The sequence below is a fragment of the Nicotiana tabacum genome, chromosome 22, assembly GCF_000715075.1.
Source record: "Nicotiana tabacum cultivar K326 chromosome 22, ASM71507v2, whole genome shotgun sequence".
NCBI classification, from domain to species: domain Eukaryota; kingdom Viridiplantae; phylum Streptophyta; class Magnoliopsida; order Solanales; family Solanaceae; genus Nicotiana; species Nicotiana tabacum.
This window is the reverse complement of record NC_134101.1, coordinates 216,234,254-216,260,426: the sequence shown is the minus strand read 5'-3', so window position 1 is coordinate 216,260,426 and position 26,173 is coordinate 216,234,254. Positions and strand designations below refer to the sequence as shown.

General features: G+C 34.5%; 2 protein-coding genes across 2 annotated transcripts; both read right to left on the bottom strand.

Moving 5' to 3' along the window:
- Positions 1-14,611: 14,611 nt before the first annotated feature.
- Positions 14,612-18,880, bottom strand: LOC107792511 (protein trichome birefringence-like 4). Its single transcript, XM_016614732.2, has 5 exons — positions 18,014-18,880; positions 16,805-16,997; positions 15,981-16,174; positions 15,689-15,847; positions 14,612-15,258 (listed from the first exon to the last, which is right to left on the bottom strand). Exons 1-5 carry the CDS (start codon positions 18,787-18,789, stop codon positions 14,886-14,888), a joined length of 1,695 nt encoding a protein of 564 aa, XP_016470218.1. The 5' UTR covers positions 18,790-18,880; the 3' UTR covers positions 14,612-14,885.
- Positions 18,881-23,662: 4,782 nt separating this feature from the next.
- LOC107792510 (uncharacterized) lies at positions 23,663-24,696 on the bottom strand. Its single transcript, XM_016614731.2, has 2 exons — positions 24,371-24,696; positions 23,663-24,300 (listed from the first exon to the last, which is right to left on the bottom strand). The coding sequence occupies exons 1-2, from the start codon at positions 24,467-24,469 to the stop codon at positions 23,821-23,823; spliced, it is 579 nt and encodes a 192-aa protein (XP_016470217.2). The 5' UTR covers positions 24,470-24,696; the 3' UTR covers positions 23,663-23,820.
- Between the last annotated feature and the right edge of the window lie 1,477 nt (positions 24,697-26,173).

The following is a 26,173-nucleotide window of genomic DNA, read 5'->3' as shown; positions in this document are numbered from 1 at the left end:
ATATATATATATATATATATATATATATATATATATATATATATATATATATATATATATATATAGTGTGTGTGTGTGTGTGTGTGTATGTGTGTGTGTGTGTGTGTGTGAGACATTTTGTTTTTAATATTCAACGATGCATCTGAGTAAGTTATAAGTCGATGAATCAATTTACAAACAGATATATTTGATGATAAATTATATATACTAACTAGGATCTTCACAAGTCTATCAATCCCTAAAAGAACCCGACCCTTATCCATATAGATATAGATATAGGTGAGACGTTTTATTTTTAATATTCAACAATGCATCTGAGTAAGTTATAAGTCGATGAATCAATTTACAAACAGATATATTTGATGATAAATTATATATACTAATTAGGATCTTCACAAGTCTATCAATCCCTTAAAATTGCGGCTTATGCTTGTCACACCTCCTTTTTACTACCCTAGAAGGGGTATTAAGGGAGTTTTTTTCAATTTAAGTGACAAGCGAAACGGGAGTATTTATAAAAATCAGAGTCGCCACTTGGGATAATTTATGGTGTCCCAAGTCATCGGTTAAAATCCCGAATCGAGGAAGTTTGACACTAATTACGGTCTCCGAACACAGAAATCCGGGTAAGAAATTCTGTTAACCCGGGAGAAGGTGTTAAGCATTTTCAGGTTCTGTAGTTTGCCTTTTTTTAATTAAAAATTATCTTGAAACAGGTCACGCGCACGTGTACCCATTTGTGGCGCGTCAAAAATTATGTCACTCGAATGTGTCCACAATTAGTAACGCTTTATTATTATTAAGAAAGTTTGATCGAAGTTGCGCGAACGCATACTCTGACTTTGTTTTTAGAATCGTAATTATGTCACACGAACGTGTCCACAATCACGACGATATATTAGACGTGCCTAAAACAAACTACGAATATTCAATTTTAACATATAAGTTACAATACTTAATAAGAGGGTCATAGGCGATTTTATTAAGATAGCACACCTCAATCTATTTTTAAGAATCATAATTAATTAGGCCTAAGGATGCTCTTATTTGCAAATGGTTGAAGTTAAGATATATAGCTATTAATTGTAAGAAAGTTTGGGATTACATGTTGGGTCCTTAATTATTTAAAGTCAACTCTGGTTTGAGCTTAAACCCAAAGAGATTATTTAAAAGGAAAATTGGGCTAAAAAAACGAGCCCAGAAATGCAGCCAGGCAGACGTTTGCTCATTTCCAAGTGGGCCACAGATCCAGGCCCAATTCATTACTCAAGACATGCTGTGTTTTTTTTTTGGGGGGGGGAGGGATAAGAGCTGAGGAAGTTTGGGCTTGAAATCGAGCCCAAGTATAAGAATGGAAATAGTTGGGTCAGATCCACACTTTAAATACTAGGCCACGATAATTCACATGCCAAGGTTTTAATAAAGCCCATCAACATACAATAAAATGATATGCCAGCCCCAAAAATCACAATACCCAAATAACCATGTTATACACATTTTAACAAAATTATTTTACTATTAATGTTAGCCATATTCATCTGAGATTTAAAACTACTCACTAGTTATGCTGAATTCGCATATACAATTATCCTAACAGTATTGAAACTCTAAACAGTTTAAATTGGAAATATACAATAGTAATTGTCGAACTGACAACTTCTTGCTCAAATTATGGCTCTTAAAAGAACCCAGATGCTCAAAACCAGACTCTAAAATAAATAAACCATCGAAATTATGATATGAACCCACCTTGAACTGAAAATCAACACTGACCTAAACATATTTAAACAAAAACAAATAGAAGATGCTCATCATTTGACTTAGACCCATACTACAGAAAGTTTAAGCATTCTATATACTCAACAAAAGGATTTTTAGCCAAATCACAAACCAACATAATAAACTAAGATAGTAATCCAAACTTGAAAATGAAATACAAAATCAGTAGCATGAATGAGCAAAAAAAACACATAAAAAGAAGGCTAAATTACTACAGAGACTAAATGAACTTGAATGAACATGTAAATAACATTCAGCAAAACAACATTTATCCTTAAATCACCATATTTTGACTACATGTTTCAAACTTGCACTTCACGTATCATTCAAAGTCCACGAAATACTTGTATGTCAAAATAAAGCAAAAGAGAGTGAGGATTTCAGCAATAGCAAGAAAACAGGAGCCAAGCAACAAATCATAGCAGAATTCAGCTTTTTCTTAACCCTCTTTAGACCCAGAAAACCAAAAATTCCATGAAAAACCTTTTAAGTGCTCCAAAATAAAAATCGGGAAGCAATTCGAGGCAGACTAATGAAAGGAATGCCGAGAATGTTTAGGGTATTTTTCATAGTGTCAATGTCTGATTTTTCGAGTGAAAGAAGATATAGCCTTTTAGGGGTCTCATGTGCTGCTGAAAATGGAACATGAATTATTCCCTCACAAGGCATCTTTCCTAACAGAATTGGGACAACTGGCAGCCTTTGATTCGCTCCAGCATTTGTGCTGGTCAAAATTGGCCAGCTGCCCCAGATTCTAGAAGTTTTCCTTCTCAAATTTGATTTCCTATTCCTAAATTAACCCTTCAACTACTGACTATTGCAATTCTGACCTACATCCTGATTTCAATTCCACTCCAACAATATTAAGGCCTTCTAGAAACAACTAAGTGATCTAGTTGCCTTAATTTGCAAACCTAAGGTATTGGATTTTATTTTTCTGAAATTAAACTAAGGTTTAGGTTTCAATTCAGGGGTTAAAACCTAATTAAAATTTTAGCCAGCTAATCCTAAACAGCTAAAAAAAAATCCAGAATGCTAGATGCATAGAAGCATAGAAATCAAAGCTGGCTTATTTCTACTAAGAAAAATTGAATCAAGCAAAAGCTCAAACAATCAGTTATCAGCTAAATAGGCAATTGATTTAACCTTTAACACTATCCTAATCACCTTAACTGACACCGAAACAAACTCGCAAGAAAAACAAATATAAAAGGAAAAACAAAGCAAGCAGATCATCAGAACCAAAATGCTAAAACTAATTAAATTTGAATCTAGACAAAAATTAAATTCCTAATAATAAAATCTTAAACATGCAATTAATAAAATTAACAATCGAAGAAAAGAAGATAAAACCTAAACCAAATGGCTAAGTTAGGGACAATTAACATGAAATGGAATCAACCAAAAAGAAGGGAAAATAAAGAAAAGGTGAAAGAAGTTACCAAACAGGACCAATCTAGACGAATCTTGACCAAGCTTGGAAAGGATAAAATGAACCTGAAAATATCATTAACTGATTGTTCTCAACAAGAACAGTCGGCTAATGAAAGTTTAGGGTTCATATGATCAGGTTCTGACTAGAAGACCAAAAGGGTGCAAGATTAGGGTTCAATGGATTCCAGATTCGAAATTGGAAGAAATTGGTTGGGGCTTTCGGCAAATTGATTGTAGTTTAGGTTTCAGGGGGTATGAGGACTATGGGGTATGATTTTTGGGCCGTTTGGGTGATTTAGGATTTTAGGATTCCGATCTTAGATCTAAGATTCGAAGGATTTGATAAGGATTTGGGGAAAATGGTTAGAAGATTTGGAAAGAGGAAGGGATTGGGGTTATGGGGTGTTAATTTGGGGGTGTTTGGATTGTCACCGCCGCCGTATGGCGATTTCCGGCGGCGAAACAAGGCGGAGCCGGAGAAGGGATTTAAGGCGGCTAGGGTTTGGTTTAGAGATAGGGTGATGGTGAATGGGGGGGTTCGAATGGGGTGGACCAGGTTTCGGACAACTTTATATAAAAACAACGCCCAGTTCACAGCCGTTGGATCACACAAGATCAACGGCTATGATGACAAGGGCGAAAAACGATGTCGTTTGATGATGGGGGAGACTGGACCGGGTAATTCAATATTTGGTCTTGGACTTGGGGTGGCTTTGGGTTGTAAAATTGGCCCAATTGGCTTTTAAAAATCCAGCCCTCTTCTCTTTTTCCTTTTTCATCTTTTTTTCTTTTGTTTTTCTTTAATTAATAAAATTCTAAATTAAATTCCTAAATTATCTAAATTATAAATTAGGCTAATTATCCAATTTAAATTTTAAATAATTACTTGATCCTAAATTAAAAAAGAAAAACCACTAATTTAAGAATTAAAACAATAAATGTAAAATGAGCCACTTTTTTTTAATTCTCATTATAGTAAAATAATTGATTAACTAATTTAATCCTAAAAACATGGAAACGAAATCTTAATGCAATGCATGGTATTTTTTGTAATTTTTCATGATTTTAATAAATGTAAACAATTAACATAAATTCCTACAAAATCCTATAAAATTGCAAATAATTGGGAAAATTTTATTTCTTTAATTTGTAGGAGTATTTCACACAGGCCAAAAATCATGTGCTCACAATGGTCGTATGTATGAGGAACTAGGGAAAAAAGGCGAGGAGAAGAAGTTATTCCGGCTGGCCAAGCTGAGAGAGAGGAAGGCTCGAGATTTGGACCAAGTGAGATGTATCAAGGATGAAGATGATAGAGTATTGATAGAGAATGCGCAGATTAAGAGAAGATGGCAGACTTATTTTCATAAACTTCTGAATGAAGAAGAGGATCGGGATATTGTGCTAGACGAATTGGAACGTTCCGAGAGTCGCCGTGACTTTGGATACTGCGGGTGTATCAAGGTTGAGGAGGTCGTGGGAGCTATGCGTAATATGATTGGGGGCAAAGCGACCAGTCCAAATGAGATTCCGGTGGAATTTTGGAAGTGCGTGTGGAGAGCAGGTTTGGAGTGGTTGACTGGGTTGTTAAATATTATTTTTAAGGCGAAGAGGATGCTAGAGGAGTGGAGGTGGAGTACGGTAGTTCCATTGTATAAGAACAAATGTGATATATAGAGTTGTAACAACTATAGGGGTATCAAATTACTGAGTCATACCATGAAAGTGTGGGAGAGGGTGGTTGAAGCAAGGGTGAGGATGACAGTGTCTGTATCCGACAACCAGTTCGGGTTCATGCCGGGTCGTTCGACTACAGAAGCTATACACCTTGTTAGGAGGTTGGTGGAACTGTACAGAGAAAGGAAGAAGGATCTGCACATGGTGTTTTTTGACCTAGAGAAAGTGTATGACAAGGTTTCTAGAGAAGTTCTCTGGAGATGCCTGGAGGCAAAAGGTGTGTCGATCCCGTACATTATGGTGATCAAGGACATGTATGATGGGGCTAAGACTCGGGTTAGGATAGTAGGAGGAGACTCTGAAAATTTTCCGGTTGTAATGGGGTTACACCAAGGTTCTGCACTCAATCCATTCTTATTAGCCTAGGTGACGGACACGTTAACGCACCATATTCAAGGGGAGGTGTCATGGTGCATGCTATTCACCGATGACATAGTTCTGATTGATGAGTCGCGAGTTGGTCTTAACGAGAGGCTGGAGGTTTGGAGATAGGCTCTTGAGTCAAAGGGTTTCAAGCAGAGCAGGACGAAGATGGAATACCTAGAGTAGTGTAAGTTCAGCGCTGAGCCGGGGGAAGTGGGCGTGGATATGAGGCTTGAATCATAGGTCATCCCAAGTAGAGCAAGCTTCAAGTACCTTGGGTCGATTATCTAGGGGAGAGGGGAGATCGACGAGGATGTCACATATCGTATTGGGGTAGGATTGATGAAGTGGAGGTTAGCATCTGGAGTCTTATGTGACAAGAGAGTGCCATCGATTCTCAAAGGTAAGTTCTATAAAGCGGTGGATAGACCGGCAATATTGTATGGGGCTGAGTGTTGGCCTGTTAAGAACTCACATACCCAGAAGATGAAAGTAGCAGAAATGAGATGCTGAGGTGGATGTGCGGGCACACTAGAATGGATAAGATTAGGAATGATGATATTCGGAAGAAGGTGCAAGTGGCTCCCATTGATGACAAGATGCGGGAAGCGAGGCTCAGATGGTTCGGGCATGTGCAGAGGAGAAGTCCAGATGCTCTGGTAAGGAGGTGTGAGCGTCTAGTTGTGGAGGGAACGAGAATAGGTAGAGGGCGGTCTAATAAGTATAGGGGAGAGGTGATCAGACATGATATGGCGAGGCTTTAGATTTTCGAGGATATGGCACTTGATAGGAAGTTGTGGAGATCGAGTATTAAGGTTGTAGGTTAGGAGGTATTTGAGTCTTGCCTTACTAATACCTTTGTGAGACTAGTCTGGTAGGGTTTTTGCCTGAGATAGCTAGTGGCATTGTTGTGTCTTACTATTTCAGTGCATGATGTATTTACTAGATATCGGTTTTGCTTTGCATCTTTCTTCTGGATTTCATGTTCCTATTTTTATTTTTATTTTCTTATGATTTCTGTGGTGATACTAATATTTTCTGCTTTTGTCTTTTTGTTCTCTTGAGTCGAGGGTCTTTCGGAAACAGTCTATCAACACCTTCGGGGTAGGGGTAAGGTCTGCATACACACTACCCTCCCCAGACTCCACTAATGGGATTTCACTGGGTTGTTGTTGTTGTTGTTGACAAGTATATCAATCCCTAAAAGAACCCGACTTCAGGTTCTTTTAGGGATTGATAGACTTGTGAAGATCCTAATCAGTATATATAATTTATCATCAAATATATCTGTTTGTAAATTGATTCATCGATTTATAACTTACTCAGATGCATCGTTGAATATTAAAAATAAAACGTCTCACCTATATCTATATCTATATAGATAAAGGTCGGGTTCTTTTAGGGATTGATAGACTTGGGAAGATCCTAATTAGTATATATAATTTATCACCAAATATAATTGTTTGTAAATTGATTCATCGACTTATAACTTACTCAGATGCATCGTTAAATATTAAAAACAAAACGTCTCACCTATATCTATATCTATATAGATAAAGGTCGGATTCTTTTAGGGATTGATAGACTTGTGAAAATCCTAATTAGTACATATAATTTATCATCAAATATATCTCTCTCTCACACACACACACACACACACACACACACACACACACACACACACACACACACACACACACACACACACACACACACACACACACACACACACACACACACACACATATATATATATATATATATATATATATATATATATATATATATATATATATATATATATATAACACGCTTCGTTGTACTACTTTAACTACATATATAGCATGTTATAGTATATGTTAGTGTATTCATCCCTTGTATTACAAAAGTGTTAACGGATTATTTTTATATTATTTAGATAGTAAATACAAAAATGATTTAAATTTTAACCAATGTTGACCATATAACCGACCAAAGTTGGTCGGTTACTTTCCAGATATTAAAAAAAAGCAACCAAAGGTTGTCACTAAAGGCTTCCCATGTGTTAACCGACCAACTTTGGTCGGTAATTTTAAATAAGATTTCTTTATATTTTATAAAATATTTTAAATAATAATATAATTGTTAAAATTTTTTAACTCGGTCCCACATTACCGACCAAAGTTGGTCGGTAATGTGAAATTTTCTTTGACTACACAATGCTGACCATCTGGGTCAACCTGTTGACCACTTTGCCGATCAACTTTGCTTGGTAATTTATATAAAATAAATATAAAATATTTTTCTCCCCTTTACCGACCAACTTTGGTCGCTAATCTGGACAGACCAAGTTTGGTCGCTAAATTCCGGATTTCTAGTAGTGTGAAATTGGTTAAAAGTGGCTCAAACATAGGTTAAAATGAGTTTTTATTTCTATAAAGATGCAGCAACATGAGTTTTGAATATTTATGATTGTAGTTTATCTCCACATGTTGCATTACCTTCAAACTTTTTGGATAAATTTTCATTATCATCAAATTGTTTGCGGGTTTCATTATAGTCTTCGTTCTCGCTTCGAGCCATTTGTCTGATACCACTTGATGGGGATCAAAATAAAATGGTCCGTGCGGAAGCTAATATAGAACTTTGATGCTAATAAATCAGGCATAAAAGAAATATATTAAAAGAGGTTATCATTTAAAGTGATTTGGTCAATTGACCTACATGTGATAAAATTAATATCAAAAAATTATTGAGAGAATAATCTCCCCTAAAGAAAACTCTTTTAATGATTACATTGTGCCTTGTGGCGGATGTCTAACAATTGTTGTGAGGATGGATCTTCAATTCATAGAAGTGTAAAACTTTTCCTCCAAGAAAAGTATAAGGCATATGAAGGAGTAGGGGTGAGCGTAAAATCCGAAAAATCGAAAAAGCGGACCTAATCGAATTAATTCGGTACTTCAGTTTCAGTTTTTCAGTATTTTCGGTATTGATTCGGTATTAATTTTTCTACAAGTTCGGTATACGCTACGGTTCTCGATTTTAAAGTTTCGATATTTCGGGTAAACCGAAATACCGAACTTCTTTACTCATTATATACTTCCATAGGTCAGTATAGAATGACTGTTGCTACTATAGAATGTTTGATTAGATTTTAAACATTAATTAGTTGCTGCTTAGAATGACTTTGAGGCTCCAATTAGATATGTAACTGGATATTGTGAGCTGGAGCAGGTAACTCGTTAGTTGCTCCTGCTGCTGGTTGCTGCTCCAATTGTCAAGTTAGAAATGAGAATGATTGCTACTCCTTAGTTGATGCTGCAATGGGTAAGTGTTGATGCTCGTTCTTCAATATTTTTTTGGTCGAGCCTGAACGTGTATTAATCGTCAATGTGTACATTATGATAATTGATATTCCTTTAAAAAGACATGGTTCCGTTAATATATCAAATCGAAATCGTACCGAACCCAAATAAGAAATACCGAACCGTACCGAACTACTTTGGTACGGTATTTGGTACACACAATTGATAAAATGAATACCGAATTACCGAACCGGAGTACCGAACACCAACCCCTATGAAGGAGATTTATTCCTTTTAGAAATCATTTTTCCTTGTTTCAGGAAAGACAATCTTAGTAGATTAAAAATTCATAGCAAAACCCTAAACAGGGGTAGATGCACGCTTATCGAAGCGGCTTCATTAAAATTTTATACTAAATACATGTATTAATACTGTAAGGAAAGGGATAAGTATAAAAATGACATCACTTGACATAAATTATCTCTTAGTTTATTAATTTTGTGCTTAATTTTGCTCCAAAAGATCAAAGGTTCAAACCTCAACTATCACTTTTTTTTTCAATTATTTAAGAGAGCTTTTGCGTTAAAATTATGATGAAGTAGAATTGAAGTCACGACCATTTCTACTTCAAACTCAACAAAACCAATAAACTAAGACTATTTCTTGTCTAAAAATATAATAATTAAAGTTATTATTTTTGTTCTTCTATAAATTTCGATACCACTTACAAAAATTCCTGCGTACGCCCCTGACCCTAGCAATAGAATCATGAAAGTCAGAAAGAAAGAATAATACAAAGTAACACTGCATGGCTTCTTCATGTTTCATAAGTAAAAACGATTCTAATTATTAGCAAGAAAAGTTTACTAAACTACTACCAATCCTATTTTATAATAGTGTTTAAGGGCCATTTAAGGAATATATAGTATCCATTATATAAGAAGCCACAGTGACCTGCCTCTGTCGTCATACAATTTTGATGTTAGGCTACTTGAAAGTGTTGTACATGCTACTTTATTACTTGGACATTATCAATAGTTGCAAAGATCGCCGCCCGTTCTTGCTAAATTGCAATTATGGTGGGTCCCTTAGCGTCCACATGTTCAATTAATACGTAGTCCTGTAAAGAATAATAATTTCTCAAAAGGAGTCTAATTTGTGGTGATGTAGGCTCTGGGTAATACATGACATCATCACGTTTTTCGGGTATCTACAAGCCCTCAACCTTGGCTATATTTACCAAAAGGCACTGTAAGGATATCTAATGGGATAAAGCTAGCATTCCGACATAGATTTGATTGAAATTCGAAAAAAGAATTTTTAAAATTGTGTTGAAAAATAATTTTTAAAAGTTGAATTTGTGTTTGGACATGCATTTTATTTTAATAAAAGTTGAAGTTTTATGAGTGGAAAAAAAAATTCACCCAAAAATTACTCTAAACCAGTTTTTGGGAACTTGAAATTTTTGAATTTTGTTTTTCAAAACATAATCATGTTTCATAAACAACCAGTATTTTCAATTTTTTTTTGAAAAAATAAAGTCAAAATCTACAGTCAAACAGGAACAAACACAAGAATAAAAAGTTAAAAGCTTACTCGACAAAAGAGTTACATTCGATTAACTCAAAGAGTTGATACATGAAATTTTATAACTTAGTCGTAGAGCTTGACTTTCTTGAAGATCAATTTAATATTTAATAGGTGTTAGGATCTATATTATTTTTTTTTAATCATTTTTGGCATGTAGGAATCAAATTAGACCGTCAAAGGTTTTTTTACTCAAGGCTTATATAAGCTATCTATCCCAAGACGCCACTTATGAAATTATAATGAGTTTTTTGCTGTTATTGCTGCTTATATAAGCTATACGATGTTTCATTAAAAAATCACTATTCAATCTTAAGTTATATGCTTAAAATTTATTAGCTCAAAGTCATTTTTCAAATTCAAATTAGTTTAATTGGTGAGGTAGTTTCACTGCAATTCAAAAAAGAGTAGTTTTTGTTTTATAAAAAAACTTCGAAATACAATTAAAGCAGCTTATCTTTCACAATTGTAACTAAGATCATTTAAGAAAAAAATGAAGACTTTTGGAATTTGTGGTCCTAAACAAGTCAAAAAGGGGTCCAGAGTATTTGTGTGGTTATAAAAGCTTCTCATTATGGGTAGAATTGTAATTTTAAGCTAAATTATTTTCAAAGTTAGAAAGGGGTTATCCTTTTTGAAACAGACCAAAAAGGAAATATGTTCACATAAACTGGAACGAAGGGAGTACATCTTTTGTTTTAAGTTGGCTAAATACGAAGCCAATATCAGTTCATGTATTAGATGAGAATTGTTTAGAAGAAGACAATGCTATTGTGTTTTAATATAGTCGGATTATTGTGGTCTCTTGAATTTGTTATTGACGGATATAAAAATGGGATCTCGTGAATTTATTATTCATGGATAATAATAAATAATCAATCAAGTGAAAAAATAATAATTAATACTAACAAAATTGCAACAGTCGTTGTTTCCAAAATCAAAAAGTTGGTAGAAGCTATTAAAGCCAATAGCCACGATAAATTGAAGGAAAAACATACTCAAAAGCGTTTGGTAAGAATATTGCACGTAAGACTGTGATGTCTCAAAGGAATTTGCATACAAGTTGAAGGGGCAAAGTATATATTAGGCCAAAATTATTTTACTCTATAATCTATATTTAAGTCAAATAGCAAGACAAAATATTTGAATAAGAAAAGAAAAAAAGAAAACTAAATATTAGCAACACTTATGAGTTTATGATAATGTTTGATTATATTATTGTGAGCTTTCATTCTAATGTTGTGTATAGAGAATGATCAATTAATAGGAATTTTATATGGAACATTTGAGAATACGAATAATTATTATTTGAAGTTTGAGTCAATTAAAGTTTTAAGAAAGTTTAGCTTTTGTCCAAAAAAGAAAGAAGCAAATTCTTTTAAACTTTGCTTGAATGTAATGAGCATTTAAGCCATTAAAAAGAATTAATTATTAAAAAGAATTAATTATATAGCCACCCACCCAACTATATATTTAGTGAATAAATATATAATATGTATAATTCATATATACATAGAGGGAAAAAAAAATTACACTTGACTATGGTTGTTGGGCCTGGGCACTGCCCGGGCTAATTGTAACTAGTATTGTATCTAAGTATGAGTTAAGTGCAGTGATTTATGGCGGCTCCATTTTAGATTCTTGCTATTTTATTTTATTTTGGTCGCACCGCATTCATAGTGGGGCTCCATTAAATTAGGATTTATGCCGGGAAGTTCTACATTGGGGTAAAACACTCGCTAACAATGATAGCCCCATACTTAGCAAGAGTCGAACCCGAAATATTTAGTTAAGGAGTGTGTATCACACTACCACAATCTTCTTTGGTGATTCTTACTATGATTAAGTGGACATGTGCATGTTGCTCTACCTGAACCCTAGTTTATAATGGATTTAAGTTTAATACACAAACAATAGAGTGAAGATTTACGCTACGAGTTCATTTAACATATTATAGGATGATACTTCTCTTTTTCCAAGTGAAGTTTTTACTTATTATAGGTAGTTGTTTGTAACTGCCTTTTTTAATCTGATACTAGTGCAAAAAAATTATTATTTTGTAGGTGTATATATATGCTACAAACCCATCTATGACTGTGACTAAGGGCATAGTAATTAAACAATATATAATCCATGTAAGAGATAAGTGCTGTGATGTATGGTGGCTCCATTTTAGGATTTTTAATAAACTCTGGGAGAGAATGCATAATGGTTATCAATGTGGAAAGTGAGCAAGTGAAGGTTTTAGTTAGGGGTGTACAAAGGAAACCGACAAACCGCACCAACTCGATAATCCGAGTTAAACCGAGAAAAAAAGTCCGACTATGGTTTGGTGTAGGTGAAAAAAATCCGACCATAATTGGTTTGGTTTGGTTTTAACTAAAGAAAGTCAAACCGAAACCAAATCAATCCGACATCATATATAAAATTTTTAGATATATTTAATATATAAATATACTTATTGTGGTGTAATTTATAAATATTTCTTAAGCTTTTTCATAATTTTATCTTTTAAGGTATTATTTCAAGGTTGGGCTTAGAACTTTTGATTGTTCCAATTAGTTTTATAGCCATTAATATTAGTAACTTAAATAATGCTAACAAAAGACCAAACCAAAATCAAACCAATACTAATGCTAATAAAAGATATTCAATTCAATACTACAAACGGTAATGTATTGAATATTTATTTTTTGTTTTGCAATAATTTAGATAAAAATGCATAATCTATTTTTATTTTTTTTAGCGTTTAGTCATGTAATTAGTACTCCCTTATTAGTCTACTTATTTTAGCATGACTTAGTACTTTTAGATTATGTTTATTATGGCTTTTTAATTAGCAATATTTGTTTACCTCGAAAAATGTGAAAAAGATGATTTGTGGTTTTAAAGATATGTGATTTATTCTAATACTGGTGAATATACAAGTAATATTAGGTTTAAGTAAAAAGAATTGATGAACCAAACTAGTGTTGTAAGAGCAACGGGGACCTCGAGGTGAGTTAAGAGCAAATAAAGTATGAACAATAAAGTTGAAGAACAAATGTGGAGCACGAGAAAAGCAGAGTAGAATGTTCCATTGCAGTGAGTGAGATGATCTTTGCAAATGATTGTGGTCTCCTTTATATAGGAGGAGAAAATCCCAATATAGTACATTCCTAATTATGGTAAAAATAATTATTGGTACAGCTATATAACAACATAGTACGGACCTGTACCAACTCGTACAAATCTTATCCTTAGATATTTATGCCTTTAAGAAATTCCCGCTCTTTCTTGAATGTCATCGAAATGGAACTCCCTCGATGTAGGTCGTGTCAGGCCTTCGATTTGCTCCCTCGAGGTGTGTGTTTTCAGCCGGGCCCGACCCCCACTTCGAGTCGCCCGGACTCGGACTCATAGCCCAATTTAAGACTTCGAAATTGGGCTCCTTGATTTGACCGTATACAATATTTATATTACATATTTTATTGTCTTTATTGTTGAATATTTTAGGATAATGCCATGACATATCTCATATTTTGTATTATTCTTTTGGAAAATACCTTATATAGTTGTATCTTACTAGGATTAAAGAAATATTTTGAGCACAAGTTATATGCTTTGTGCTACGAAGATTTTACCCGGAAAAAAACCCTGAAAAAAACGAATAATCTGAAAACCCGAGAAAAACCGAGATTGAAAAACCCGAGTTTTATTGGTTTGGTTTGGTCTCTAGATTTAATAACCCGACACAATTGGTTTGGTTTGGTAATTGCAAAATCCGAACCAACCCACTTATGTACACCCCTAGTTTTAGTTATATTACATGATTAAGGCAATGGTGATTAATCACTTAATTAATCAGATCATATTGAATATGCAAGCTCTTGCATGCATGCACGTTCATGAATCAGAACTGGTTCTGAAAGCCTTAGATGGATTACTTAATTGGATTCTACTTAGTGGATAGTCAAAATAAATAAATATTATTTCATAGCATTCTCTTTTTCACTTATCTGTCATTAATTAGCTACCTAAAATGTTGAATCACCAAGTGAAAAGTAACAGAAGCTACATAGGAGTATTATACAATTATTTCAACACTACAATAGGAGATTAGACATACAAAGCCAAGATGGATCAAGAACATAAAATTTGAAAACTGATATCTGAAATAGAAGAATATTACAGAAGCTGGACGAATTATGTAGATTTCGATAACATTCATCCCTACAAGTAGTACCAAAAGGAACTCGCTTGTTCAAGGAAACAAAATTGGTATGAAACTATGATTGAATGTTGAAAAGATAGAGCCTCAATTTAGTTCAGATGAAGATGCACATTCGAAGTATTTGTTCGATCAATAGGACAATCGTCAAAAGGATGTGTATTTACTTTTACCTCATATTATAGCACAGTAAAGTAATAGCAACTTGCCCTGCATGAACGAGGGATGCTTTATGCACCAGACTGCTTTTTAAGTAATAGCAACTTGCAACTACATTGTTGTACAAGTAGTTCTATATTGAACTATCTGTAGCTAATGGCAATCGTCTCTAGCTTCTCATAAGGAAAAGCTACAACTAACAGAGACGTGTTGTGCCAATCGATGTCACGTTGCAGCCCCTGATTTCCAATCAGGGAAGAACTACAACTAACCGAGACATATTTCGTCCCACAATATCATATCTATACAATACTATAAGCTATATTTGCCTAAGAACCAATCTGCTGCTGTTGTTGTTTGTGTTGTTTCTGATAATGTTTCATCAATAGTTGAGCATATAGTAACTCATTCCAAGTGTCCGGTACACCAGGAAGGCACCAATGGCTGCAATCTTGGTACCTTATCGTCGTCCTCCTCTCCTCGTCAGTCATATTTGGCTTCCTGTATATCGATGGATGTCCATCCTTGCGGAAATCTGACATTATGGTAACATTCAAATAGTATACTGGTGTCTTCATCCACCTTAGCACATCCTCTAACATTCCCATTATTGAAGGATACAGAGAAGGTGACAAATCTTTCTCATCCTGAAGTGGCTCCGTATCACTATCACATTTTCCACCAGCATACCACTCACCTCCACTGCCAAAAAAAATACAAACAGCAAAAGAAAACTTAATCACTTTTGTAATATTTTTCCTTGAATGTTTTGATACCTGAGAAATCTGCGAGGGTCAGTTGGTGCACGATTTGGTGGATAAAAGTCTGTCCCTCTATTATTTTCTAAATATTAGGCTTTTGGTTCGTTTGTGCCAACTCGTGACGTGTGTCTAATCCACACATCACCCGTTGCACCATTACTAGTGAACCAACACCTTGGGGGCTTTTCTTGAACGTTATTAAGAGTACTAGAAGGCTGAGAGTCTAATGGAAACAACCTCCCTGCCCTCCCAGGGTAGGGGTAACATCTGCGTACATCCTACCCTCCTCATACCCAACTTATGGGAATCCACTGGGTTTGTTGTTGTTATTAAGAGTAATAGAATGTAAAATAGTGACATATTTGAGTTACCTGAAATGAGAGACTGAATAGCCTCTAAAGAAAACGTCGGTCTTCAGAGGATCTACATTGGTCTCAATCCATCTTGCCCATGTTGTCATTGCCTTGCGAAACGCCTCAACAACGTTTAATTCACCATAAACGTGACTACCTTCTTGATAGTAACCCTTCCTAAAAGTTTGTCCAGACATAGTAAATTAGCTTTCAAGAATGAAAATCCAAATAAGCATCCTGATCTATTTCATTCTGCCAAAAAAGATGCAGAAAAACATGATCGAATGTAGAAACGGACGGAGATATATACCCTTCAGATGTTTTCTCATGAGTCCACCAGTGCCCTGTGTTAAAGACAAGGATATCAGCTCCTTTGTATTTGTCACATGACCTTTCTACCAGATCTAATCTGAGTGTTTCTTTAGTTGATCCATTTCCATCTGGCATTTCCCATTCTTGAACCAGAAACGTCGAACGTACAAACTCCACTGAAAAATTATAGTCCTGCACAAACATTCAACAATGGATCAGCAGATTGTTTCAAGGAATTAATGAAACTAAATTGGTTACTAACTATGTAGCATTTCATTTTCCTTTTTCAAAACCCTTGTCAACTTTATAGTGAAACAACAAAGACCAGGGAAAACTTTGGACATATAATGCAAGAGCATTTCATATTTTGTACATATCATTGCACCATTTGGAAGGGGAGGTTTGGAGCAACGGTAAAGTTGTCTCCGTGCGACCTATAGGTCACGGGTTCGAACTGTTGAATCAGCCACTGATCTTGCAGCAGGGTAGTTAGGTTGCCTACATCACACCCTCTTGGGGTGCGGCCCTTCCCTGATCAAATGCGGGATGCTTCGTAAACCCGGCTGCCCTTTTACTTTCTCAATCCAGCAATTTAGCTGCACCACATTATCTTCATCTTAAAAGTTCTGCTTGGACTGTTAATATCCAAAACTTTTTGCTTCACAGCAATGCAGATGCACCAACTAGAACAGATAACTCCTTAACCTCCTATACTCTCCTCCTCCAGTCCTTTCACCTCCTTTTACTAAGATGCAACAACATTTTGTTGAATAATCTGACATTAATGTAGATGAAAAAGACAAGTGAAACGAAGATACATACCGCGAATATAAAAGAATAAGCACCCTCTTTCTTGAAATCTTCTCTTCCAGATACCTCAAAAACTCTGCTCTTGTCTTCAACAGAATTTCTTAGTAGACAAACCATCGATTCCCACATATTCCTGTTCAGAGAGTCACCAACATAGACTAATCGCTTTCCTCTCAAAAGTTCCAACATTTCTTTGGCATTCAACCTGAAAAAGTAAAGTAATACTATTTCACAAAATGAACATTCTCAGAATTAAGCCAAGCAATTGCATAAAAAGGAAGGTCGGTGCATTAAGCTCCTATAATACGCCGAGTCTGAAAAGGGCCAAAGCACATTAGGTTTCCACTTCTTAAACCTGTCACCTCCTAATCACGTGGTCGTAACATTTACCTTGCACCAAGTCTCTCCTTCAAGCTTAACAATGCATCAAAAAATAGGGGCGGCCCAATGAACTAAGCTTTTCCTACGAGCAAGGTCCAAAAAGGGTCGAACAACATTAGATCAAAGTCTTATCTTGATTTATGCTAGAAACTGTTTCCTCGGCTTAAACCAAGGTAGAACCTTTAAGCCAAGGCTCCGCTTCTAGCCCATAAATGCATAAACTAAGGGTAGCGCAATGTACTAAGCTTCCACTATATGTGGGTCCAGATAGGCTGAAGCATTTAGCTTCAACTATATACTGGGTCTGAAAAGGTCCAGACCATAATAGGTTTTCACTCTTTAAACCTGTGACCTCCTAGTCGCATGGCCGCAACTTTTACCTTGCACCAAGTCTCCCCTTCAAGCTTTACATTATAAAAAAATAGGGGCAACCGAATGACTAATCTCTTTCTATGAGCAGGGTCCGAAAAGGGTCGAACGACATTAGGTTTATCGTACGCAGTTTTATCTTGCATTTCTACTAGAGACTATTTCCACAGCTTAAATCAATGCAGACTTAAACCAAGGCAGAACCTTTAAGCCAAGGCTCTGCTTCGAGCCCATAGATGCATAAACCAAGGGCAACCCAGTGTATTAAGCTTCCACTATGCGTGGGTCCAGAAGGGTCGGACCACATTTGGTCTATTTTACGCAGTCTTACCTTGCATTCTGTTTCCGCGACTTAAACCTATGACCTACAGACCATATGGCTACAACTTTTACCGTTGTGCCTCTCCTTCAAGCCTAGTAATGCATATATATGCTATAAAAAGACCAACATCATTAAAAGTAGCTTATTACCTTGGAATGTTGCAGTGCTTAGGCTGCCATCTAAATTTCTCATACCCATTATCCGGCCTTCCATTTCTATAACAATCAAATGGCTCATCTATAAAAGGACAAGAACCAGGTTCATACAAAGGGTTAGCATCATCTTTCACCCATTTCCCATCAAAAACATCACAATGACTCAATACTTCCCACCAAGGCTCATTCTTTTGATTTTCAGTTGATGTGTCATTTCTCACAGAATATGGTGACAAATTCACCCTTTTTTTCTCTTCCTCTTCATTTTTCATTGAATTCTGTAAACCCTTTTCACCATTTTCAGAGTCATTCATTTGGCTAGGAGATATTGAAAATCCATTTTGATGAGAAACAGAATTAGAATCATTCAGTTTGCCAAAAACCCCATTTGTTTTTCTGTTAAATGGGAGAGAGTAAACAGTTGAGTTTTGATTAGAGGTGTAATTATTTGAGGAAAAATAGTGTGAGAAAAATGTGGAGAACTGCGATCTCTTATTGAGAACTTTCTTGAAAGAATGATTGATAGAAGGATTATTAAAGACAAAAAAGATAGCACATGTAACAAATAAGAAAGTGAAAGCATAAGCCAACAACATGGATTTTTGAGTCTTGAATGTTGGTGTCCTAATTGTTGGAGACCTCAATGAATTAGGTGAAAAAAGACTTTTCTTTAACTCTGACATTGAAGGGCTATTTACCCTTATCTTCAATGTTGGTGGTGGAAATGGAATTTTTCTTGTTGTCGGTAATGATGGTGGTGAATCTGCCATTTTAATTGACAATAATAAGAGATTAATATAGAAAGTTTATAAGATCTAAAGATAGAAAGAAGAAATATATGCATGCAAATTCTGTATTTGTTTCTCTCAAAATAGAATGTTTTGAGATTTAAGGGGTGGGGTATGAGCTATATATAGGTAAACTTAATGGGCTGATTTGTCAAAATTGTGCTCCGCCTTTTACGTTTTGGAGTCAAAATGTCAAATTTAAAGGGTGTGTTTGGTAGGAATAAATATGTTTTCCTTCAAAATAAGTAGTTTTCTTACTTATTTTTTGTGTTTGGTTAGATAGCAGAAAATATTTTTTAAAAATATATAATTTAGACAAACACTGTATGAGACGAGATGGACAAGGTGGGAGGAATGGTAGGTCGAGATCTAAGGCTCGAAGTGGTGGCAACGATGTTGGGGGTGGCAACTCTGAACCAATATTTTCAATTAATTGAAAATTGTCATATTGTAAGGATTCATCACGGAAAGTTAAGTTCTACACTAGCTATCTACATATTACAATCTTTCTTTATTCGGGCTTGAGACCGACAATATATATATATATATATAAAAAAGTTTATCTAGACGAAATTAATTTAAAATTCCGTAGAAAGGCACCGACACCAAGCTACCAAAATGAGCCTTTCGCTTATGAAAAATTAACTAATAGTATATATTATATTGGTTGCTTTTTCATGTTTATCAGAACATATATTACACTTGATGAGTGTAAAACGTCTGAATTGATTTTAAAACATTTAATTTATAATCACTTAAGATTTCCAACCATTTTTGAGCACATGTTCCTTTTAAACATATTATTTTGACTTTTTAACCATATCAGTAAGAGCTAAACTATTATAAGCAACAATTTAAAATGTAAAAGTTGCAACCGAGCTTATGTTAAGTTGAAATTGTGTACGTCCAAAGAGCATTGGTATATTAATGGTACTATACACATAGAGTTCAAAGCATGTAATAATTAAAAGAATTATTTAAAATAGAAGCATTTGGTAGGTCCAAATTTGGTCAAACATTCATTGAAAGGCATTATTATATCAGGTGAATAATGCCTATGAATTCTCTCCACTGGTTCGCATTCTTACATAACCTCGAAACTTCTTTTTACTATATTTGGAGCTTTTACCCATTCTGTGGTTATAAATAGAATGTGTTGATTTTCAGTACAGGATTTAAGTTTTGTATATTGACAGTTTAAAAAACTGAAGCTTAAACAAATTTAAATATAACTTGTAAGTGAGGCTGCTAGCCCAATTGCACGTATTGGGATTTTTTCGTAAAAATAGCACGGTATAACCAGTTTTCGGATTGATCATTCAAAAATAGCCAGCGTTTACGAAGTTAATGAAAAATAGCCACTATTTTGCCGCAACAGAAACCGGTCTAGCATAATATACTGGAGTTCGGTGCACATGTATATGAACTCCAGCAAATTATGTTGGACCGGTATACTTTGCTGACTCCAGTATAATATACTGGAGACTGGAGCACCTGTGCTCCAAACTCCAGTATATTATACTGGCGTATTTTCCGGGTTTTGAACAGTGTTTTCGCTCAGATTTATCTTTACATGAAAAGTGGCTAAATTTCGATTACTTTTGAAACTGGACTATTTTTGAACGATCAGTTGTAAATCTGGCTATTTTTGAATTTCTCCCGATTTTTTCATTCCTATACAATAGTTAAAACTTATTTACCAAAATTATTATAATTTGTATATTACCCCCATAAATAAAGATTACTTACAAATTATATGCAATCCATTATTAGTGTCTTAAATTAGGGGATTTAATTACATCTTTTTCCTATTTTCTCTCCACTCCTTTTTCAATAAGACTCCTTCTAGTTGTATATTACCTATTTTAAGCCATAATTAGTGTTAAATCCTCTTTCTCTTTGAAGTGTAGAGGCTCAACTATTACACATTGCTTTCACCATCGACGCCAATAAATTATAGGCCGCAAAATCCAAATTACTGCTCTCACGCTCTGTGTGCACTTTGTCGTAAATATCACAAACTATATCTTCCCAAATATCTAATGAAGAGAAAACGAACTGCTAGTTTATAGGTTACAATGAATCTATAAAGAGCAGTTACGACTGTCCAAAAGGATTGTCTTTTTCTATTAATTTATTAATAAAAATAAAGCGTAGTTTCTATCCTAGTACACGTGTTTGCTAGAATGAATTTAATGTTATGCCGTGTTACTTGTTACACCATTTTTTTTTAATCCCTCTAAATTCTAACGTACTTCCTCTATCCACTTCACTTGGAGCATATACTATACAACTTATCTATAATTTTCATATATTATTTTTATTCATCTATATACAACTATAATATCATATCACGTAAATACAATTTTTATACAAATTTTATACAATACATCTTTTGTATATTTTGTATCTGATTTATACATAGTAAAAACAAATTTCATATAACAAATTATATATTATACAACTTATCAACAATTTTCATACATTATTTATACTCAATTATATACAACTACAATATCATACAATTTTTATACAATATTGTTCAACTTTCATACAATAGTTAAATAATATATATATATATATATAAACAACAGAATAAATTCTTTTATAATTTTACTACAATTTCGTAAGTATAATGTATGTCATGTCTTCTTCTTCAAGTTTCAATCTGAAACTCAGCCAAAATCAAGTCTAATCTTCACCAAAACACCCTCAAAATTGAGATATAAACTCCAAACTATATTCCCAATTGTTTACAACAATACCCAATTCAAACAAATAATGATTTTTTAAAAACCCAAATTGGAATTCAAAGCTTCAAAGCTTTTTAATGGCTGTCAACGGTGGAATTGCTGCTCTCTTTTCCTTTGCTTTATATTAGTGGAATTAGGGATTGAGAGATAGAGAGAGACGTAGAGAGAATTTTCCAATTATTTGCAACAACACCCAATTCAAACAAATAATATTTTTTGAAAACCCAAATTCGAATTTAAAGCTTCAAAACTTTTTAATGACTGTCAATGGTGGAATTGCTGTTCTCTTTTCCTTTGCTCTACATTACTGGGATTAGGGATTGAGAGATAGAGAAAGACGGAGATATTATATATATATATATATATATATATATATATGAGAGAGAGAGAGAGAGAGAGAGAGAGAGAGAGAATAAGGATGTGAAATAATTGATTCCTAATATAAAGGGATACTCATTTAATTCCTAATGTGTATAATTGGTAAATTTGTATATAGGATGTAATTAAAATAAAATTTGAGTAGGGAGGGTAATAAAGTTTCCAATAGTGTATAGGTATGTAAAAATTTCTAACTGACTCTAATTTTACGGGGCACATACTATTTTCTACCAGTAAGGCATCGGATAACTATGTCTATCAAAGTTTGAACATATGAAAATAAATCACCTAAAGCAGTCTGATTTTTCGTTATAGTTATTGATAGGAAGAATAATACTTGTAGTCATAGGCTAGCAAAATTCAGTCTTATCTCTAGTGAAATATGTCTCGTGTCATGAATAACAAATTTTATGGCTTGTAAGTTGTAAGTGAGGTTGCTAGCACCTAGGTTACTTTTTGTTAAATTGTGTTGTTTGTGTCAACTTGCGTACACCTATCACAAAGTATTTGTTATCTCCCATCAATACAGATATTGAATAATTCTATCCATCAAGACTTAAATACTAATTCCCTTAGAGTTCAGGTACTCTTATCCGATCTTTTCATTTAACATAATCTACTACTTTGACGGCTAACTGTCATAACTATAAGGGAATGTTTATATTCTATTCCTTTTCAGTAAGTATCACAAATAAGAAATATCATTATTCTTGAAGTTTTTGTTATTCCTATTTAACCATAGGTACCATACTCCAAATGGAAAAACATCCTGCCAACTGAGATCACTCTTTACTATGATTAGAGCTGCTCTTGTCTTTCACCCACATGAAGCAAGCCATATGGTGATACTGGTTCTCAAGGTTTTTTGGAGTATAATGCATTTTATTCCAGAAATCTATAGCCACCTTACATTTCAGCATAAGGTGTTTGATGTTTTCAAGGTTCCAAGCCAAATACTTGACAGGTTGGGCTATTGGTAATTCCTATATCAAAAAGATATTGAGCTGTTGGTATACTAGTATGAGAGGCCATCCAAAAGAAATTTGGAATCTGACCGTTTGGCCATAGATTTTTTCAAGATATATTTGGGATTTTTTTTGAAAAATACATCACTATCAAAAATCAGGTGATTTCCGACCGAAATTTCCGACCGAAATCGGTCGGAAATTGATAATTTCCGACCAAATTTCGACCGTTTTTAATTGGACGGAAAAACAATGGTCGCAAATGCAGACCGACCGCAATTGGTCGCAAATTTCCGATCGAAATCGGTCGGAAAATATTGGTCGAAAATTTCCGACCAAAATCGGTCGATAAAATCCAATGCGCTGACTGGCAGTCAAACTCTATTTTCCGACCGAAATCAGTTAGAAAATATTATTATTTAGTTATTTTTAATTTTAGTTTTCCGACCGAATTCGGTCGAAATTTTTAAAAAATAATAATATTATTTCATTAAATAATTATTTGTAAATTGTTAATTTATTTAAAAAATAAATATAAATTTATAATTTCCGACCGAATTCGGTCGGAAATTACGAATTTCTGGGCAAAAAAAATAATTTCCGACCGAACTCTGGGTAAAAACTGGGCAGAAAAAGGCTCTTTTTAAGCTACACTCCTTGCCAATTTAAACCAACATACATCCTATAATGCCAGCTTACATTGCTGCCATTCAACCATGAAAACTCAATAAAATAACTAATAGCCACCAACAACAACAATTAACCAACAACTAATAACCACAACCACAACAACTAATAACCACAACAACAACTACTAAAGTGTTCAATAACAATATAATCATCATTCAAATAACCAACAACAAAATATTGACAAGTTCACAACTTTGTTTAACAATGCACAACATTCAATGAATTTTTTATGTAGCACCATCTTCATGTAATGTCTTAGGACCTTCATCGCCGGCAGGTGGGGAAGGAGGAGGAGACCGGGGAATGGGGAAAGCACCACAAGCAAGAAGATTGGCCAGCTGACCTTGAAGGAGATCAAATTGTTTGTCCCTCCTTTCTAGCTGACCTTGAAGGGTATCAAAATTCTTCTTTTCTCTAGCCTTGGTCTCTTCAAGCTCTGCTGTCAGCTTTGCAATCTTCTCTTCCATGGACGATATAGCCGAACTATCAATCGCCTCGTCTTGGGCGGAAGTCCCTATACCTTGCAATCCATCCATGTAGCGCCGAAACGATTTATCTGAAAGGTCGTATGCTATCCCCTTTTTAGGACCACCGACAGTACTCAAACATATCCTCTTCTCTTCTTCGTCTGAAATGGGTGGTCGCTCGCCTTGCTCATTTAGTGGCAAGCTCTGAGTGTACTCCTCCAAATTGATCTTGTAGCGACCCTTTATTTAGAAGATAGAAAATTACTAACTATATAATATTAGAAACATTTATAGTAGTTATGAAACTTACATGTGTAGTCTCTGCCCGGTCCTCGACCCATCTAGTTGGATCTGTCGGTGCCTTCTTCTTCCGGATGTGAGTCTCCATGAAGAACTCATCATGACTCATCTTCCTCCCCAATTTTTTTCCCTACAAATATAATAAACATGTTAACGAAAACTATAGCAATACACGTATTTTGTTGTAAAAGCAGAGTGCAATTTAAGAGATGGGAATTTTTAAGTAACTAGATTCTTGAGAGAAACATAGAATAAAAAATACAACATGAAGCTGGGATTATATGGAGTCCACTTGAGCTTCACTGAAAAAAACTTTGGTTTTTGATAGCCTAGAGCTGGTTAGTCTATATAATGTTTGACCATACAACTCCAAGGTTGTGTTCTAGTTCCAATATTCTCTAATTAGTTTGTGTTGTATGTTAACCAGTACTATGTTCTTTCCCCTTCTAAAATTGTGGTCTTCATAATTTTCTTCAAGATTTTAGATTTTTGTGCTGTTGAATACAAATTCCTATCAACATGAATTTGCTCATTTAAAATAAACAACATATTAAAATATGATTCTTCAACAAATTTGGAACCAGGGCTTCTCAAATTGAAAGAGAGATTTTTCATGAACATCAGCGCTTATAAACATGAAAAATACATTAAATAGAAATCTAATAATAGATAAAGCAACATCTTAAACCTAATTAAAACAAATTTCATGCTTTTTAGTGTACTGTCAAGAAACCAACACTTACCAATTTGTGTTAAGCAACAATTCAAATGAGGAGTGTGTTATATAGTGCCAGCCCAAACAACAAATATTATTATAACCTAAGTTTCTTTGTTGGTAGAAGATAAAACTTATATGTTATTGTATTGTATTTGTTTGGCAATATATATATTTCTCTAAGCAAGGAAGCAGAACAAAAACAACCTCATTTAATATAAATATGGTAGTCACATAATTCTACAGTTAATATATAATTATGTAGTTAATAAAAACAACCCCATTTAGTATAAGTATTGTATGTTATGTGTGTATTTTTGAAATGCCAACTTGCCGTGATATTCCAAAGTTTTGGGAGATATATAAATATAGTTCCATAAAAATAGACTGAAATATTTTAAGAAATTACCAGATGTCTCCTCGTATCCCCCATGCTCCTTGAACCCAGACAGTGCAAGGAGCCACCCTTTTCAGATGCTCGGGCCTTCTTTCCCTGTTCACTCTGCTTCTTGAATTTGTCGGTGGTCCAATACTTCTCCAAATCCACCCATATATGCGGTAGAACCCATGAAGGCCTCTTTTTAACCCTTCGAGCGGTGCTGAAGGAATCAGAGAGTCTCTTACGGCATTTGTACTCCCAATTTTTACAAATTTCACGGTTATACTGGTCCTCCCAGGAACACTTAGTCTGCAAATAAAGTAAGTAACGTTAGATGAAAATATTGTTAATATAACACTTAAATAGATAAGAATTGTATTAAAACCTTAAATTGGTTGAACATCTGTTGCACGAGACTATCTGGAAAGTCACTCCAAGTCGGATAGGGTGTTAAATACAACGAGACAAGTATATCAGTGATTATCTTTGTAACATGATTATTAGGAATAAACCTGCAACATTGCAATTACATTAAATAAATAAGAGTAGCTATTATAATTCAGCAAAAAAAAAAAGAAGTAATAAATAAATCTTACCCGTTGCCTTCAGGCCTGATGATTATCCTATGGTAATGATCATAACGCACATCATCCGAATCATCATCCTCCGATGAATCTGAAGCATGTACAGAAGAGGGTGCATCTGGCTCAGTGCTACTA